A 19,372-nucleotide genomic window follows, 5' to 3' on the forward strand; every position below is an offset into this window, starting at 1 on the left:
GGGTGGTTCAGGTGCTGCAGGAGCAGGGACTAGAGATGGTAATGTCCAAACTGGGATCTGAAGGGACGGGCACAAGACATCCTGGTAAAGAGGAGAGTGATGAACTTGGAAGAAAAAGTGCAAAGACCCAGAAGTAAGAAAGGGTGGGCATAGAACTGAAAGATGCGGTAGAGTGCGGGGCTCCTGCCCCTTGCCTTGACTCACACCAGCAAGAAACACAAGGACACCAAAGTAAACCACACCTGACATAGTCAGCTGTGAGGCAGTCACATCTGAACCTGCAGCTTCATCTCTTGAGCCCATGACCGGCAGGGGGAGGCTAGCCATAACAGCAGTGTGGTGTTACCATCAGAAATCTAAGCAGACTTGAGTTCAGGCTTCACCATGACTTTAGCTTGTCAGAGTCTTGGTTTCCTCATCTGTAAAATGGGGTAATAATTCCTTCTCAGCCACCCTGCAGGCTTGATGTGCAAATGAGATAATGACTGACAGCACCTAATAGATTGTGAAGCACTGGGCAATGGGGTGGTGGCCACAGCTGTGAGGTGATGAAATTAATTCTGCAGGCCAGGGACAGAGACTGATCCTTGTGGAAGAGATAGAATCAAATTGCTCTGACAGCTTGTAACATTTTAAAGAAATGCTTTTTTTGTTTGTTTTGTTTTGGGGTTTTTTTTGGGTGCTGGGGATTTAACCCAGGGACTCTTGTGTGTAAAACTAAGGCCTTGCGGAGCGCAGTGATACATGCCTGTCATCCAGCAGCTCGGGAGGCTGAATCAGACTCAGCAAAAGCGAGGTGCTAAGCAACTCAGTGAGACCCTGATCTAAATAAAATACAAAATAGGGCTGGGGATGTGGCTCAGTGGTCGAGTGCCCCTGAGTTCAATCCCCAGTACCCCCCCCAAAAAAAAAAAAAAAAAAACTAAGGCCTTACCAACCTAAGGTGGGACTTGGGAAGGAAGATTGGGGAGATAAAGGCAAGATACATCTTGGCTGCCTAGAAGATTTTGCAAGATCTTCTGATTGGGGAAAGAAAAATGGCTAGAATGACCTCTGGCAGTCTCCTGACCCAAGGTTAGGGGTTGGCTTCCCAGGCCTACAGCTCTGTTTTCTCCTAGAAGGCACTGGAGACAGACAGAACATCAGAAGCAGGCTGTTTATCTTTTAGGTTTTTCCGTTTATTTTTAAATTCCTGAGTGTAATGGTGTTTATTTTTCCCTTTTCCCTTTCCCTCCTTCCCCAGCACAGCATCAGAAAGGGACCATCTGTCCTTGCCTTGCCTGCGGCCATTTTAGAACCAGCGCTAGGCTGCTGGATTTCTGGTCCCCTCTTCTCCCTCCTGCCTTCCCTCCTCCACTGCCTGTCTACTCCACACTGCTCCCAAAAGCTCTCTCCTCTCTCCACACGTCAGTTACCACCTCCTGTAGGCCTCTCCTTCTGTAAAGACCTCTAGACCTGGCCCTGTCTAAGGCCTCCAGGTCTGTGGGGAGCCTTACATGGAGGCAGCAGACCAACTTAGGATGCCAGGTTCCCAGCCTCCTCATTGCAGGCAGGGCCCCCTCTGCTCTGACCGGTTTCTGATGAGAATGGAATTTGTGTTCATAGATGTGTCACGTCTTGACTTGTTTCTGCCTCTGCGTGTATCTGCAAGTGTGTGTGTGTGCGTGTTTCACACATCCTGGCTTATGAGACCCAGGAGGAGTCGCTTATAACCACCATTCCTCCCCTATATAAATTTCCTGCCTTCTTTCCCTCCCATCTACTCCTGAAGCCTACTTGATTTCCTCCCTCTTGAGCTTCATTCCCATAAAAACACTTCAAAACGTGGATACACAGAGGAGTGATACTTCACAGTGTAGAATCAGCACAGAGGGGTCTGATTGAGGTCCACAGTGTGAGAGGGAGGGCTCTCAGAGTGGAGAGTCTATTTCAGGCAGTAAGGAAAGCTGGGAAAAGGAGTTTGGGGAAGGCTTTATTAAAGACTCCTGTTTGGCTGGATGCCTACCTGTATTCCCAGCAACTTGGGAGACTGAGGCAAGAGGATCGCATGTTTGAGGTCAGCCCCAACAAGTTAAAATAAGACCTTGTCTCAAAATAAAAAGGTCTGGGGATGTGGCTCAGAGGTAGAGCACCCCTTAGTTCAATCTGCAATATTGGGAGAGGGAGTTGCTTATCAGTGGGCATGATGGACAATAGGGAACTGGTAGGGTTTCAGCCTCTACCCATTCTTTCTTCCTTTTGGTTATTGGCGCAGTGAAGAGGTGCTGTAATAAGCATCTGTCCCCTATTTACTTCCTTTCTCCCCCTAGGAATATTTAAACTCTCATGCTTTGGCTTTGGGCCTGCTTTCCACACCAAGCCCTTTGGGTCACACTATGTCCTCCCCTGATTCACTTGGCAGACTTCTGACTTCTGCTTTGGGGCTGTGTCTGGTATCTCTACTGGGTAGGAAGTGGGGGGTGACCTCTTGGGACTTTTCCTATCACCTCCCTACCCTTGGCCTCCCTTCTCCTCTCCCATTTTCTTTTACAGTCTGTCTTTTTCATAGTCCCTCCTGTATTCTCTCCTCTTGCACACATCCTCTAGCTATTCATATCTAAGTGAAGGTTGTCTGAGACTCCACCCCCTCTACCAGAACACTTGCCCCTCTTTCCATGTCTTTGCCAGTACTTTCGCCCCTTCCCTGGTGGTGGCATCAGAAAATCTCACATAGAAGGAGATTAGGATTATTAATCCAGTTGGTAGGAGGACTAAGGGATGGGCTTTAAAACTGCATTTGACTGGGCATGGTGGTGCACACCTGTAATCCCAGCAGCTGGGGAGGCTGAGGCAGAAGGAGCACAAATTCATGGCCAGCCTCAGCAATTTAGCAAGATCCTGTCTCAAAAGATAAAAGACAGACTGGGGGTAGGTGTAGTGCCATGGTAAAGCACCCATGGGTTTAGTCCATCCCCAGTACCCAAAATCCAGCATTTTCACAGAATGCAGTGTTTTAGTACTTGGATGGTTGGTGTTTTGAGGGCCAGCTTTGAAGGAGCTGCCAAGTTTATGGGAGGTGGAAACCCCCCTCCAAGCTTTCCCTTGGCACTTAACTGCCTTTGCCCCTCTCTTCCTCTTCCTGTGGGCCCTCTGATTTACAGGAAGAGCTTAGGAAACCAGGCCTATTGTTTTCAGCCAGGAGGGAGGAGGACCAGCCTCTCAGCCCAGCCTAGTCCTGGTCTCCTCTGAAATGGAACCAGAGAACAAGGGCTGCGTAGGCCTTGGCAGCCCTGTCTTCCAGGGCGAGTTGCTTGGCTTGGCTTCCCTCTTTATGCCACAAGTTCCCATTCTCTGTCTCCGGTGGCCCCTAGTTCTCTTCTCCCCCTCTTTCCTTCTGTTTCTGTCTTATCAGACGTTTCCCTAGGTCTCTCCCCTCACTATAGAGTCCTGGCATGGTTGGTGACAGGAGGAAGCCTGTCTCCTGTGAGTGCTCAGGTGGGACTGCAGCCCAGAAAGTGGGGTCCCCCCTCTCCCATCCTCACAGTTGGTTCACTCTGCCTCGTCCTCCTGTCCCTGACACCCTGTGGCAGTCCCACCCACCTCCTGGCACTGTTTCCCTGTTGGGGTAGGATGGCACCTTGCCTGGATTTGGGAAAGGCACTGGCTACAGCAGCAGGACCTGCCAGGGCATATCTGAATGAAAAATCACTGTTGGGCTCGAAGCACAGGCGAGACCAGTTCTTCCCTTGTCTCCACTAGGGTTTTGTATGCTTCTTTCCCAAGAATTTCCATCCCCCACCCACCAGTCTTTTTTTTTTTTTTTTTTTAATTTTAACACCAAACTCTTTTCTTTCTTTCTTTTTTCTTTTGTGTGTGTGTTTTAATTGTACATGACAATAGAATTTTGACATATTGTACACAAACAGAGCACAGCTTTTAATTCCTCTGGCTGTACATGGTGCAGAGTCACTCCAGTAGTGTAACCATACATGTATGTAGGATAATAATGTCTGTCTCATTCTTCTGTCCTTCCCATCTCCACAGCCCCAACCCTCCCTCGCTCCCCTCGACACAAACCAAAGTTCCCCCCAGTCTTTATGGTTCTAATTTTTTCTACCATTTTAGCAGCTCCCAGGACCTTCTGGAATTCATAATGGACCCTTCCAGTTCTGAATTTCTACAATTATAAAACTCATGGGTCAGCAGAAAGTGAGGGATCCGTTTTCCTATCCTATCTGCTTCTCCCGCAGTTGCTTCACAAGCAAATCTAACCCTTTATATTTTACACATGTAACTTTCTCAGGATATTAATTCTCTTCTCTCCTTGTTGGTAGCTTAAAAGCTCCCGCCAGGTTTTTAGATGGTATAAAGTCTTTGCGCTGGAGGTATATAGCTCAGTGGTAAAGCCCTTGCCTTGTGTCTGGTTCTTTCCTGGCCAGCTCTATCAAGCAGAGTCCAAGGTGAAGTTGTAAGTGGGTGTCTTGGGAAGGATCAGTATGCTGTCCTTGTCATTGCCCAATGCTGAGGAGAGTCAGAAACATAAGCAGTGCCTTCAGGAATTGTTGGGCTCTAGCTGGGGAGACTCTCACACTAGCAATAATCAAAAGAGGCTTCAAGACAGGGGTGCAGAGTCTGAGGGGCAGTCCATACCCTACTGTGCCTGCGCCCTTCTGCCCCTTTGCCCACCTTAGGCTATGTGTTTTTCTGACCCACCCAGTTTTGTATCTCTTCCATCCTTTCAGTCCTATATCCTTAAATTATTCTCACCTCCAGGGGCTGGGGTTGTGGCTCAGCATAGAGCGCTCGCCTAGCACATGCAAGGCCCTGGGTTCGATTCTCAGCACCACATAAAAATAAATAAATAAACAAAAAAACAAACAAATAAATAAATGTATTGTCTAACTACAACTAAAAAATATTTTTTAAAAAATTATTCTCACTTCCCCCACCCCCTACCAACTTCCTGTGCTGGGGATTGAACCAGGGCCTTATACTTGCTAGGCAAATGCTCTGCCACTGAGCTACCTCCCCAACTTTGCTGACTGTTTTGACCACACAAAAAGATGTGTCAGTTGTCTCAGAGTCCCGCCCTTCAATAAGTAGGTCCAACACTTGTGATTCCTTCCTTAGTCTCTTCATCAGCCAGAAAATATAAGTATGTAAAATCCCACCTTACCCTCCATACTGGGGATCAAACCCAGGTCCTCATGCATACCACATGAATGCTGTACCAGTTAGCTAGCTACATTCCCAACCCTTTCTATTTATTATTATTATTATTATTTTTTTTTTTTTTGGTATTGAGAATTGAACCCAGGGGCACTTAACTACTAAACCACATCCCTAAACCCTTTTTATTTTTTGAGACAGGGTCTCACTAAGTTGCTAAGGCTGGCCTCAAACCTGTAATCCTCCTGCCTCAGCTTTCCAAGTCACTGATATTACAGGTGTGTGCCACTGCAACCAGCTTATCCCAGCCCTTTTTGTGTTTTATTCTGAGGCAAGATCTTATTAAGTTGCCCTGGATAGCCACGACCTGCAGTTCTCCTGCCTTAGACTCCTAAGTTGTTGGAATAACAGGTGTGTGCCACCACATCTGTCTATAATTTCAGTATATATAAAATATGGGATAATAAGATATGCTTAAATAAAAAGCTATAGTGAGAGGAAGAAAGCACTCATATACTGGCTTCACATGCTCACTGTGCATCCTGAGTATGTCACGGAGACAGAGAGGCATGGAAAAAATTCTACCATTATTTTTCATTTCAGCACCCGTATCAATATGAGTCTGCCCAACTCTCATACTGTATATGAAACCCAGTTACCATCTAAACAGCTTCTGTTCTGCTTTGGGAAATGAAACCCAGTGATGTGAGAAGTGCAGTAGGAATGTGGTGTCTGGCTTGTTTGGTTGCAGGAACCTGCTGTGGCTAGCTCAAATAAAGAAATGGTTGTAGAATAGATTCTGGAGTCAGCCGTGTGCATACAAATCCTGGCTCTACCACTGAAATGGCTGTTTGACGTTGGGCAAGTTGTTTCCCTCCACTGAGTCTCAGTTTCCTCTTCTGTAAAGTGAGAATAATAATACTGTCTACCTTATGGAGTTCTGTGAGGATTAAATTAGTTGGTCTTTGTAAAACTCCTGTTTTACAGTGTCAGGCTGTCAACGTTATTTTTATTTAAGGTCAAGAATTTTGTTAGAGTCTGAGCACCAGAACTGCAGCGTAGATGGTTCTCTGGAACTGGAATTGCAGGGTGGTTCTGGATTCATGTAACAGCAGGGGGTGGCTAAAATCACTCACTTGCTCACTCTCCCACTCCTGTCTCCTCTGTAGCTCTTGTCCCCTCTCCGACTGCATATGCTTTGATCTCTAGGTTCATCGTCCCTCTTTGCTCACTGAGAGCTTCTGCTCTCCTTTCCTGTGGTATAAAGCCTCAGTAGTCCTGGCTGTCCATGTACCATCTGGCATCTTCCACCTGGTTGGAATGGCTGAAGGGAAGTTTGCCCTCAAGTCATTGTTTCCTTCAGTCTTGGATGGGCTGCCTTAGGTCAGGAACTCATCTCGTGGACTCTTACTGAGGCAAGAAAGGGAACCAAATGTTTGAAAACATAGTCCCTTAGGCCACAGGAGCTGTGAGCCAAGTAATGCACACTGTAGGCCTTGGGATCAGATTTTTGAGGCCAGATCCTGGCTCCACCACTTCCTAGCTGTGTGTAACACTGGGCAAGTCATGTAATTGCTCTGATTTTCCTTCACTTGAAGGAGTTTATAGATGAGTGTAACTGTTGTACCTACCTCTAAGTTTGTTATGGGATTATATTTTTTTCCCCCAGTGCTGGGGACTTGTATACATTAGGCAAGCACTCTACCATTGAGATAATTCCCAGCCCTTTAAAATTTTTTTTTATTTGAGACGGGGACTAGACTTGCCCAAGTTGGCCTTGGACTTGTAATCCTTCTGCCTCAGCTTCCTAAGTAGCTGGGATTACAGGTGTGCACCACCACATTTGGCTGAGATTATACTTCTAAAGTACTTGGTAGTACCAGGAACAAAGAAGATTCTTTAAAACTGCTAGTTATTATAACTATTAAAGGGCAGTGAGGATTGTAGGCAGTAAGTGTAAACTCTGAGATAGCAAAGGTGGGAGATCTCTTAAGTTGTAATGGCAGGGGCCAGGGGAAGGGACATGTGATAGCCTGCCTTTTTAGATGAGGTGCTGGGACAGCTTTCTGTTTGTGGCTTGGGCCAATTTTCTTTCAAGAGCCTTTTCCTGATTCCTGTGATCAAGTTTGTTCTCTTAATGCCCTATATGTCTTCATAGCACATAGAACATCACAGCTATAATTAAATAATCAATTTTTAAAAATATTTTTAAGTTCTAGTTGGACACAATATTTTTATTTTATTTATTTATTGTATGTGGTGCTGAGAATTGAACCCAGTGCCTCACACATGCTAGGCACCACTGAGCCACAACCCCAGTCCCTTAAATAATCAATTGTAGAGTTGTTTTGTGCAAACCAGGATGGCAGGAGCTGTCTAAGTTTATTCACTCTTCTGTTCCCCAGCCTAGCAGTCAGTGACACAGAATAAGGAAGGAGTAGAGATTAAGGTGGCAGCTCCATGGAGTGTGGACGTACACTTGAAATTCTAGTAGAATTGAAGAGTTTTCTTAGAGCATCAAAAGGGAACCCAGAGGGTTTAAGTGACTTGCACCCAAAACACAGCCTGTTTGTGGCAAATCCAAGAATAGAAACCAAATTATCAAACTCTTAATCATATGAGTTATCATATGTTATTATTTGCTTTTTGACTCAGGACTTTTTTTTATATTTGACCTGAAGCACTAAGGACTCCTTTCCACATTAGTAGGGTAACTTTCCTTTTCTGTTTGCTTTTTTTGTTTTGTTTTGTTTTTGTTTACCAGGGATTGAACCCAGAGGTACTTAACCAGTGAGCCTATATATATATATATATATATATATATATATATATATAAAGATGGACACAATATTTTTATTTTTATTTATTTATTTTTTATGTGGTACTGAGTATTGAACCCAGGGCCTCATGCATGCAAGGCAAGCTCTCTACCACTGAGCTACAACCCCAGCCCCCCAGCCCTTTTTATTTTTGATTTAGAGACAGGGTTTCCCTAAGTTGCTTAGGGCCTTGCTAAATTGCTGAGGTTGACTTTGAACTTGTGGACTTCCTGCCTCAACCTCCTGAGCTGCTGGGATTACAGGTGTGCACCACTGTGCCTGGAAGGGTAGCTTTCTTAGAATGGAAATTATCATTAATCAATAATTTATTAAGCCAGTTGCTGCCACAACCTGCATGGCCATTAATTCAGAAACTGGCAAGGGGCAATGGGGGATTGGAAAAGACAAACAGACACACATAGAGAGAACGCTGGAACCAGCTATGTGGGACACCGTCTTCTGATAGAGGAACAATGACCAGAGCTAGCTTAGAATCTTTATTATATAGGTTCTATCATCAAAAGGGTTTTCTGTGAGAAAGTTTCGTCAATGCAGGTAGGCTGAAGGACAAAGTCCGATTATAGTTACCTTTTTGTGCTCATAATTCTCTACCCCTGGCAGCTGGTGTCTGAACTCAGGATCAAGACCAATAGTCCTATGCCTTTCATAAAATCTTTTAGCAGGGCATCATCATAGCAACTGGGCAATCTTGACCTGCGTCTTTGTACAGGAAGTTCCCAGCCCAGGCACAGACTCCTGCTGCGAGACAGTCAGAGATCCTGAGCCAAGTCACCACTCCCCACAGGCTGCAGTGGCACATGCCTATAATCCCAGCATCTTAGGAGGCTGAGGTAGGAGAATTGTGAGTTCAAAGCCAGCCTCAACAGCTCAGCAAGACTCTGTTCTTTATTTTTTTTTTTCGGGGTGGGGGGGCGGATATCAGGGATTGAACTCACGGGAACTTCACCACTGAGCCACATTCCCAGCCCTATTTTGTATTTTGTTTAGAGATAGGGCCTCACTGAGTTGCTTAGAGTTTTGCTAAGTTGCTGAGGCTGGCTTTGAACTCACAATCCTCCTGCCTCAGCCTCCCCAGCCACTGGGAAGACCCTGTCTTTAATAAAATACAAAAAAGGGTTGGGGGGGAGTGACTCAGTGGTTAAGTGCTCCTGGGTTCAGTCCTCAGTACCTAAATAAATAAATAAATAAATGAGCACTATGGTAAATACTTTTTTTTTTTAGGTTTTTTTTTTTTTTTTTTTTTTTTTTGTCTTTTTGGGGGAGTGGGGGGATCTCACCCAGGGGTACTTAACCTCTGAACCACATCCCAGCCCTTTTTATTTTTTATTTTGCAACAGGTCTTACTAAGCTTTGAACTTGCAATCCTCCTGCCTCCTGAGCTGCTGAGATTACAGGCATATGCCACCATGCCCAGCACTTAGGGTTATTTTTAATAAAACTTCATCAATATAATTCATATGCCATAAACTCCACCCTCTTAAAGGTTGTTAAAGTGCTTTTTAATAGATTTGTACAAACATTACAGTATCTACTTTCAGAATATTTTCATCAGCTCCAAGTGAAACCCAGCCCCCATTCACAGCTGCTGTCATTCCCCCCTCACCCCTTCCACAGGCAGTCGTTAATCTACTTTAGGTCTCTATGAATCTGCCTCTTTTGGACATGGAGTCCTACAATACGTGGACCTTTTGTAACTGGTTTCTTTCATTAGCATAACACTGTCAAGATTCTTTCCTGTTACCACTTCTAGACCTGCACTTCATTCCTTTTTATTGCCAGTAATATTCCACTGTGTATGTGTGTGTGTGTGTATATACACACACACACACACCACGTTTATCCACTCAGCAGTTGACAGACATTCTTGTTTTTTCTACTTTGGGGATTTTATGAATAATGCTGCTGTGAACATTCATGTACAGATTTCATGTGCTTTTAGTTCTTTTGAGAGTCTGCCCAGAAGTGGAATTGCTAAGTCATAATGTTAACTCTCTTCAACATTTGAGGAACTTCCTTTTTTCCAAAGGGCCCTGAACTATTTTACATTCCCACTAGCAATATACAAGGGTTCCAATTTCTCCTCATCCTCATCAACAATTGTTATTGTCCGAACTTTTTGATTATAGCCATTCTAGTGGGAGTGAAGTGGTATTCTCATTGTGGTTTTGATTTGCATTTCCCTGATGACTATAGATACTGAACAACTTCTCATATGCTTTTTGGCCACTGAATATAAGTTCTTTGAAGAAATAGCTATTCAGATCCTTTCCCTGTTTCTTATTGTTTTAATTTTACTTGTTTACCTGGCTCAGACTTCCCTCTCTCCCTACCCCACAGGCACAATAAGTGCTGCCCAGAGTGTGCAGTCTTATTTGGAGAGCACCTCTGCTCAGTGACAGGCCTCCTAGGGAATCAGGGGACAGAAGGACCCTGGCAGGGGGCCTCCTCAAAGCCCACCCCAACCCAAGAGCTGCATGGCCAGCATACAAAAACCAGCATTCACCCATAGTCTGCAGGTGGTGCCCCTGACCACCTCAGGCTCTGGTCCACAGTGCTAAAGGGTTTCCCCACTTATAAATTGGGCTCTTGATCTTTTTTCTTTATTTTTCTGATATATGTTGGGATTGAACCCAGGGCCTTGTGCATGCTAGGCAAGCATTCTACCACTGAGATACATTTCTGGCTCTTTCTTTTTATCTTCATTTTGTGTGTGTGTGTGTGTGTGTGTGTGTGTGTGTGTGGAGATCAAACCCAGAGCTTCATAAATACTAGGCAATACTCTACCACTAAACTATACCCTCAGCCCTATTTATCTTTTTATTATTGAATTGTAGGAATCCTTATTGGATTCATAATTTTTTTAGTTGTAGTTGGACACACTATCTTTATTTATTTATCTACCTATCTATATGTTTACTTATTTTTATGTGGTGCTGAGGATTGAACCCAGGGCTTTGCACGTGCTAGGCAAGTGCTCTACTGCTGAGCCAGCTCCATCCCCAGCCCCTAGATACATAATTTGAAAATGTTTTCTCCCATCCTATTGGCTGTCTTTTTACTTTTTAAATGAAATCTTTTCAGCCTCACACATGTTAGGCAAGTACTCTACCACTGAGCTACATCCCCAGCCTGTTGTATATTTTATTTTTTATTTTGAGATAGCGTCTTGCTAAATTGCCCAGACTGGCCCTGAAATTGCAATCTCCTGCCTCAGCCTCCTGAGTTTGCTGAGATTCCCAGCATGTGCCATTGTGCCTGCCTCTAGATACCTCTCATTTCTTTTTAATCATTCTGGCTAAAACCTGCAGTACAATATTGAATCAAAGTGCCAAGTGGGAATGTCTTATTGTTAGATTATTCTTTTAAATGTACCTACTTGGTCTTGTTCTTGAGAAATTTCAACTCAGGGCAGGGATAAGATCAATAAAGAAAACCAAGCCCCTTTTATTTTTGAGACAGGGTCTTGCTAAGTTGACCAGGCTATTCTCAAATGTAATCCTTCTGTCTCAGCTTCCTAAATTGCTGGGATTACAGGCATACGCCACAACGTTCATCTTCCTTCCTCTTGACCTCAGGAGACCACTGTCTATTCACTTCTCATCTCTCCCTGTCCTTTCTCGCTCTTCTCAGCGATATCCTCATGCTCTGGTTATCATCTCTTCCTATCTTCTGACAGCTGGCTAGACAAAAAGCAGATTCCTGAGAGGAGAACAGAATTGGGGGCATCACGAAGAAGAGCTAGACAAGACTGACAGCACATTGTAAAGCTGTGCCAGGGCCAGCCAGGACCGTCTGGGAGCTTCCCAGGAGCAGAGCACCTCCTTCTGGAGACCCCTCACCTTTGAAGAGGTGAATGGAGGCGCCATATTTGAAGGGCTACATTTGTAGCCTAATTAACACAAAAATCAAATCTGAATTGTGTTATACCTCTCTGGGCATTCTAATCCATGGGTATCTGAATAAGAGAGAAATAGGCACTGTTGGGTTTTATCACTACTGCAAACCAGAGAAAGATCATTTATATATTATGGAATAAAAATATGCATACACCTGGACTGGGGTTGTAGCTCAGCGATAGAGCACTTTCCTAGTACGTGTGAGGCCTTGGGTTCAATCTCCTGCACTATAAAAACAAACAAGAAAAAAACTATATATACACATATATTATTTTAAAAAACAGTTCCTCTCTCATTCTCCCTTTTTGGTTTCTTTCCTTCCTCAGGCATGAACACTCTTCCCTATTTTGAAAACCATCTTGTCTGACCCTGCTGCCTCCTCCAGGCATCATCTGATTTCCCCTTCCTCTCAAAGTTCGGCCTCTCCAGAGAGGGTACTGCCCCTGTAGTCTCTACTTCCTCATTGCTCCCTGCCTCCCCTGGCCCCTGCTCTCCGCCTTGTTTTTGCAACTGCAGTTCCCACAAAGGTTCCCTAGGCTAAGGCCAGGGGTGTTTTCTCAGTGTCCTCTGACTGCTCTGGAGCATTTGAGCCACATTCACCCTGTCCTTCCTACAGGATGGCCTCCAGGGTCGTCCCTCTCCTCGTGTCTCTTCACCTGCCCTCTAGCGTGCAGCCTGCAGCTACTTCTGAGGCTGGCCTTGGCTCTCCCTTTCTGCTTTCCCTGGACACTCTCCCTCAATATTTTGTCTTATGTCTTTCACACTCAAGATCTCTCTCCAAATCTTTATCTCCAGATCCTATTTTTAAATGCCCCATAGACATGTACTCCCACGTCTCCCCTAATCTCAACTTGGCTGTCCCTCAGCAGCGCATGGCCTTCTCTGCTCTTTAGTTCCTCTCTTCAGTTGAAAACTTACCATCCTCCAAAGCCCTCCAGGGAGATGGCCAGACGTTCCCAACTAGAATTTAATTCTCTCCCCGAAACCATAAAACAGGCTTTTTACCCAGTCCAACTCCCTCTCAGTTTGTGGGAGGAAGATGAGGTCCCAGACACGCAGGGCTAATGCCCAAATTCTCACTGGAAAGCCACTCTCCCATGCTCTTTCCACCATACCAGCTTCTTCATTTGCTCTTATGACATATACCGCCACATGTCCATTTTGGATACTTGGCCTATCTGTAAAATGATGAGGTGATATGCTTCTTATACATGGTTGAGCTCCCATGGTGCCTAGTTCAGGAGTTGCTGCATAATTAGTACCTAATGAATACTTAAGGGATGAATGAAATAAGGTTTTCTTATCGATATCCCCTCATTAAGGCCTAGCCCTGCGCAGGGCAAATGCAGACACTGGTTGGTTCATGACAGAGCAGGGTGGATTCCAAGCAGAGCTGCTCGGGCTGACCTCCAGCAATGGGGAGCTGGGACAGTGCTGGGACAATTAGGAGAGCACTGTGCTTGGAGGATCAAATTGGCCAGTGGCAGCAAAAAGAGCTATGGAGGGACAGGAGCTGCACAGAGGAGGACGGAAGGGACAGGGCTGACATGGCAGGTGCAGGAATTGAGAGTGAATCAGGACACTTGAAAGGAGAGGGGACAGTGATGCTGAGAAGGGAGGGGCAGCTGCAGAGCACGATGCTAGGGGTGGATTTTGATGGGGAAAATGTGCTGCTGTTCCACAAGCAGAGTAGGCAGGGCTCCATTGAATATCAATGTCTGACCTCAGATTACCTCATTCCTTAGTTCCCCCCAAACATATAGGAAGGAGACAGATTAAAATTAGGATTGCAAAGTTAAGATTTATTTGTAGTGATTTTAGGAAATGGTGATATATCACTGTACTTTTAGCAGGCCAATCATTATTTTCCCTCTTAGATCAGGAACATTCAGAAAATCACAACCCTGATCCTTTTTTCTGTCTCCCTCCACTGCAGAATTAAAGTTAGATTCAAGAAAGGACTGCCCAACTATGAAAGTTGTGAGGCTTCAGAAGGGATGAGCTCTTGTCTTGGGGAGATACACACACACACACACACATTATACCAGGGACTGAACCAAGCATGCTTAACCACTGAGGCCTTGGGCCTTTTTAAATAAAATTTGAGAGGCCCCTTTTTTTAAATTTTTGAGATAGGGTCTTGCTAAGTTCCCCAAGATCTCATTAGCTTGCTGAGGCTGGCTTTGAAGTTGCAGTCCTACTGTTTTAGCCTCCAGGGCTTCTGGGACTACAGGTGTGTGTTGCTGTGCCAGGATCTTGGGGAGACTTGGGGGGGGGGGAGAGGGGATACTGGGGACTTGAACTCCGGGACACTTGACCACTGAGCCACATCCCCTATTTTGTATTTTATTTAGAGTCGGGGTCTCACTGAGTGTCTTAGCACCTCAACATTGCTGAGGCTGGTTTTGAACTTGTGATCCTCCTGCCTTAACATCCAGAACCACTGGGATTATAGGAATGTACCACCATGCCTAGTCCTTGGGGAGATCTTTAGGGAAGTGTGTTCTCCTCAAAGCTCTAAGTCTGGAGTTGTAGTTAGACATGAGAACTTCTTCCAGGTTTCTTGCAATTCTCAGATGCACACAAACCTCTCATTTGCCCTCCACCCCAGTGATGCCTCTTTACTGTGAACCTTACTGATTTTTTAGACAAACTAGTAAAAGATTTTTTAGTAATAACTTCAATAGAAGCAAAATAATTGAACATACCCCATGAGGTTCTTGGCCTGGTCAGCCCAGTCCCCATCAGAGCCCCTGGGAGGTCTCCAACTTCTGTCAGGTGCCCTCTGGGGCTGCCAAATGCCAGGCCTGGGCTGGGTGCTGGACAGCCTTAATGAGAGATGAGAACATGGGTCTTTTCCCCAGGAGTTTGCAGACCTGTAAATGCAGTTGCTGCATGTGCCACATGCTGTGATGGGGCAGGTTCAGGGAGCCATTCCTGCCCTCTAGTTCCTCTCTAGAAGGTGCACCGAGTTCAGTGAGGACATTCTTTCAAATCCTTGAGCTATGTCTCCACCATGCCTGACTCTTGTTTTGTATGCTCACATCAGTGGATAAAGGGTATGCTTGCCTTGCTTGTGAGGTTTATTTTCTTGTGTTTTTATCTTTTCAGAAACCTTGTTAGTGTTCAGAATGAGGGAGAAGGGGGTCTTGGATTATATATGATCAACACAGAGGCCCAGGTGTTTCCTGGAGAGTTTATTCTCAGGCGCCGTCCTCACTCTGCCTCCCCTCCCTATCCCTGCAGTGGTGGTAAAGGACCTGCCCTTTCCACAGGAGCCGCAGGAGCATCGACAGTGCTAGGGCCTCTCTCCAGCTTGCAGCTCCACCTGCTAGCTTCTCTCAAAAAAAAAAAAAAAAAAATGTCCTGCCTGGAGTGTGTGGGTGGCCTCAGCCCAGCCATGGCAGCTGTGCCTCTGAGGCCAGGCTGCCTGCTATGGCCCAGCAGACCCAAGAGCCTCTTAGAGGCTTTGTTCAGCCCTGGGCCCTCTCCTCCTGGCACTGCTTGGCTCAAAAGAGGAGGAACAGGGAGTTCTCCCTGCTCATTTGTCCACCAGGGGCCCTTTCTAACTGACATCTGTTCTTTCCCTCCCTGGAGTTTCTTTCACCTGCCCTAAAGTGCCTCCAACCCTGGCCTTGAAACCCCCAGTCTCAGGAGGACTAGGAAGGGGAGAAAAGGACCAGAGGAGAAGGAATTCTTGCTAGCCCCTCGTGCACCCTGCTAGCTTTCTTCATCCCTGCCTTTAAAATAAAATAATAATGATGGTAATTAACTTTTATTGAGTACACGCTCTGTGCCAGACTCTGTCTTGGCATTTTATGGGTATTACATCACTTAAAGTTTTCACCAACCCCAGAGGTGGGTCCTTCACATCCTCATTTGCAGGTGCGGATGCAAAAGAGCTGCTGCTCAGTGTCTTTGAAAATCCATCTGGGTTGACTTCCATGCTCCCTCCTAACAGCCCCCTCCTGACTTTTCCCGTAGAACATGAACTCTGAACCATCCAGGGGCAGGGCAAGCTGGCCACCATAGTAGCCCCGCGAGCCCCCCAGTGACATTCTCATATACCCTTCATCATCTGACAGAACACCCCTCTTTTCCCCTCTAGCATCAGAGTCCTTTTCTGAAGTGTCGACACTTTGTTATTTCTGTGTCCCTCCTGTCCCCTTTTCCCAGGACCCTGCTGGAATCTTTGAGCTGGTGGAGGTGGTTGGCAATGGAACCTATGGACAGGTGTACAAGGTGAGATTCTAATCGTGCAGAAGTGTGACCTCCACATTTGCAAGGCCCTCTCAAATGGACGAAGCACTTTCTAGTTCTGGAGATTTGAGGGGTGCTACAGGTAATTACAGAGGCTGGGGGGGAAGAAAAGACCCATGAAAGAGGAGAGCAAAGAGAACAGCTACAAGAAGTGGGGCATTTGACTGGGCTCTCAGTGTAGAACTGGTCTGGGCAGGAACAGTTCTGCAGCTGGGTGGCTGTGGGACAGGAAGTGGGAGGAGCCAGGGAGGCAGTGGGGAGCATATTTGGGTGTCAGAGGTCATCTGGGAATTCAGAACTCAGACCAGAGATGTGGGTTTTACTCCTCCGAAGACCACAAAGAGACCCAGGAATTGGGGTTGGTGACCCTTATAGGTAGCCTTCTGCAGAGGGGAAGTGGCTTCATGACCTCCTACAGCTTCGTGCAACAGAGCTGGAGCCAGAGCTCAGGTCTTCTGCTTATGAGTCTGCCTTCTCCTGCACAGAAGTGGCATTTTCTCAGCCACTGATGGTACTTTTTAACCCAGCCTTCTCACATGGCCAGACCACTGTCCACACTTGGATTGGGGGAAAGGGAGTGGAGATGTTAAGAGTGCTAGCAGCCTCCTAGAACACACAGCCTGCTTCTGTGTCTCCAAACACAGCACTTGGCATTTTCACAAGTCCACTCTTTGTTTATTGGGTCACTGGAACCACTTGACTTTCTTTTGCCTTCCTTCCCTTGTAAGCCTTGGGAAACAGGCACCCTGCCCCATCTCTTGCCTAGTTGTTGCCATGGAAATAGTAGCTCTATGTGCTTCCGTTTCTCTGGGATTGGGGTCTTGAATGGCTGCGGAGGACAAAAATAATCCATGGGCTGGCAGTACCCAGGTCCATCTGCACAAGTGGCTGCCTTCCCCTTCCCTCCCCTTCTCAGGAAGCCTTGGACTTTCCTGTCTAAGCCTTTGATGGCTCCTCCTAGGAATTTTAGAAGGATGGGGTGGATAGGGAACAACTGGGAGTTAAAAAGGGGAAGTTTCCGCCCATTAAGACTAGTGACGGAGTCATTATGCCCCTCTGGGTCCCTGTTTCCCCAAGTTCCTTAAGATCCTTAGCTGGGTCTCTGTTCTTTCCCTGTTGACAACTAATAAAAAACCTTGTGGTGGGTTGATCCTGGAGAGGCCTCCTGTCCGGCACTCTGCCACACAGAGGTGAGGGGACAGCCCCTCCCCCAGCTACCTCCATTGGAATGGAGAAGTATCTTTCTCTCCCACTCTAGCTTTCAATCTGTGGAATAAATGACAATCACTCTCGAGTTTTTTATAGGAGGGGTTTCATCTTTGTAGCTTGGCAGTCCAGTCTAAGGAGCTCTGTTGGCCCCAGTGGCTCAGGTGCTTTCTCCCTCTATTGTCTATGACAAACATGGTTTTTTAGTTTGTTTATTTGTTTGTTTGTTTGTTTATTTCTGAGACATTATCTCCCTAATTGCTGACGGTCTCAGTAAGTTGCTGAGGCTGGCCGCAAACTTGATTCTCCTGTCTCAGCCTCCCAAATTGCTGGGATTACAGGCATGTGCCACCACACCTAGCTTATCTATGACCAACATGTACACTGAGGCATCTGGTCACAGTGAGGGGCACATTGTAAGACTAGAATTAAGCTAAAAGATAAGGCCTCTCCCAGAATCAAGCCTTCTCTGTTGGTCTGTTCTCTGAGTATAGACCCAGATCCCGCCATGCTCTCCTCTCTGTCCTGCAGGGTCGGCATGTCAAGACTGGGCAGCTGGCTGCCATCAAGGTCATGGATGTCACAGAGGTAGGGAGTAGAACAGGGCAGAGGGCAGGCTGGGCATCAGTGGAGGGATAGAGTGGTCAGCAGACTCACTTCCTCATGTTCACCTAGGACGAAGAGGAAGAGATCAAACAGGAAATCAACATGTTGAAGAAGTATTCTCACCATCGAAACATTGCCACCTACTATGGAGCCTTCATCAAGAAGAGCCCGCCTGGGAATGATGACCAGCTCTGGGTGAGAAATGCTTTCTGGCTGCTCCTTTCATACTTCCTGTCTCCCTCTAGGCTGCCTATGTGGAAATCAGGGTCAGGGCCCAGCATCTCTGCCTGCCAACCCTCCCTTCAGTATACACAGCCTTTTTTGTCTCTTGATCCAGAGGGACCTCATGATTCACATGGACCCTCCGTCCAGCACAGCGCAGCGTGGTATTTGCCCCTATTTTTGCCCCGAGCAGTCTGACGGGCAGTAAAATCCTGGTAAGGGCTAGAAGAGATGAGGGGCACTTCGTCCATCAGTTTTCCTGCCTGTAAGCACAGCTCCAGGGAGACCCACAAAACCAAAATGTCTATCAGAAATGACATGATCTAGACCCCTCCCAGCAGTGTACTGCCTTTTGGGATGATTATTTGACCAGAGCCCGCCCAGGATCCTCCTGGCCCAGAACATTCTTAAGAGTCATTCCCCTCCCTTGCCTGAACACTGGTGCCAGTGGGATTCTCTTAGCCTCACCCTTTGTGGTGCTGCACCCGGCCCTGAGGGGAGAGCAGCAGGCAGTATCGCAATGGCTTTTGGGAGTTTTGGAGCTCATGCCAGGCCTCCCCTCCCAGCAGTCAGCCAGGCAAGTACTTAGTAAGCACTTTGCATATACCCTGCACAGATGGGCTATGAGCCATGGTCCTGTCCTTAAAGGCTCTGAGGCTTTTTGAAGACATAGATTCATACACACAAAGGTGAGAAACAGGTTAACCTGCCGGATGTGTGTGTAGTGGCAGATCATTGCCTCAATGATCTAGTGGCTGGACGCCCTCTTCTGGACATACTAGGCACTGTCTCTTACCACTGTGTTCCCCTGCCCCAGGTACAGGCCCAGACTCAGGACACAAGCAAATTATTTCAAATTAATAGCAAATGTACACGTCCCATCCATTTTTTTTTTCTTTGCAGTACTGGGGATTAAACCCAGGGGTACTCTATAACTGAGCTACATCCCAGCCCTTTTAGTTTATTTATTTATTTTTGTATTAGGGATTGAACCCAAAAGCTCTTAACCACTGAGCTACATCCCCAAATAAAATATATTTTTTTAATTTGAAACAGGGCTTTACTAAGTTGCTTAGGGCCTCACACAGTTGCTCAGGCTGGCTTTTTTTTTTTTTAAATTTTTTTTAGTTGTAGATGGGATGCAATATCTTTATTTATTTATTTTTATGTGGTGCTGAGGATTGAACCTAGGAC

The 19,372-nt window shown here is 46.2% G+C and overlaps 1 protein-coding gene across 12 annotated transcripts in view; it reads left to right on the top strand.

Annotated features, from left to right (window-relative positions):
* MINK1 (misshapen like kinase 1) overlaps positions 1-19,372 on the top strand; it is a 49,898-nt gene that overhangs the window by 16,255 nt on the left and 14,271 nt on the right. For all 12 annotated transcript variants that reach the window (XM_081270562.1, XM_081270560.1, XM_081270555.1 and 9 more), the window contains exons 2-4: positions 16,061-16,126; positions 17,882-17,938; positions 18,026-18,151. In XM_081270562.1, the coding sequence (XP_081126688.1) occupies positions 16,061-16,126; positions 17,882-17,938; positions 18,026-18,151 (249 nt within the window). The remainder of the gene's footprint in view (positions 1-16,060; positions 16,127-17,881; positions 17,939-18,025; positions 18,152-19,372) is intronic.

Source organism: Spermophilus citellus (assembly GCF_964194105.1).
Source record: "Spermophilus citellus genome assembly, chromosome: 17".
Classification (NCBI taxonomy): domain Eukaryota; kingdom Metazoa; phylum Chordata; class Mammalia; order Rodentia; family Sciuridae; genus Spermophilus; species Spermophilus citellus.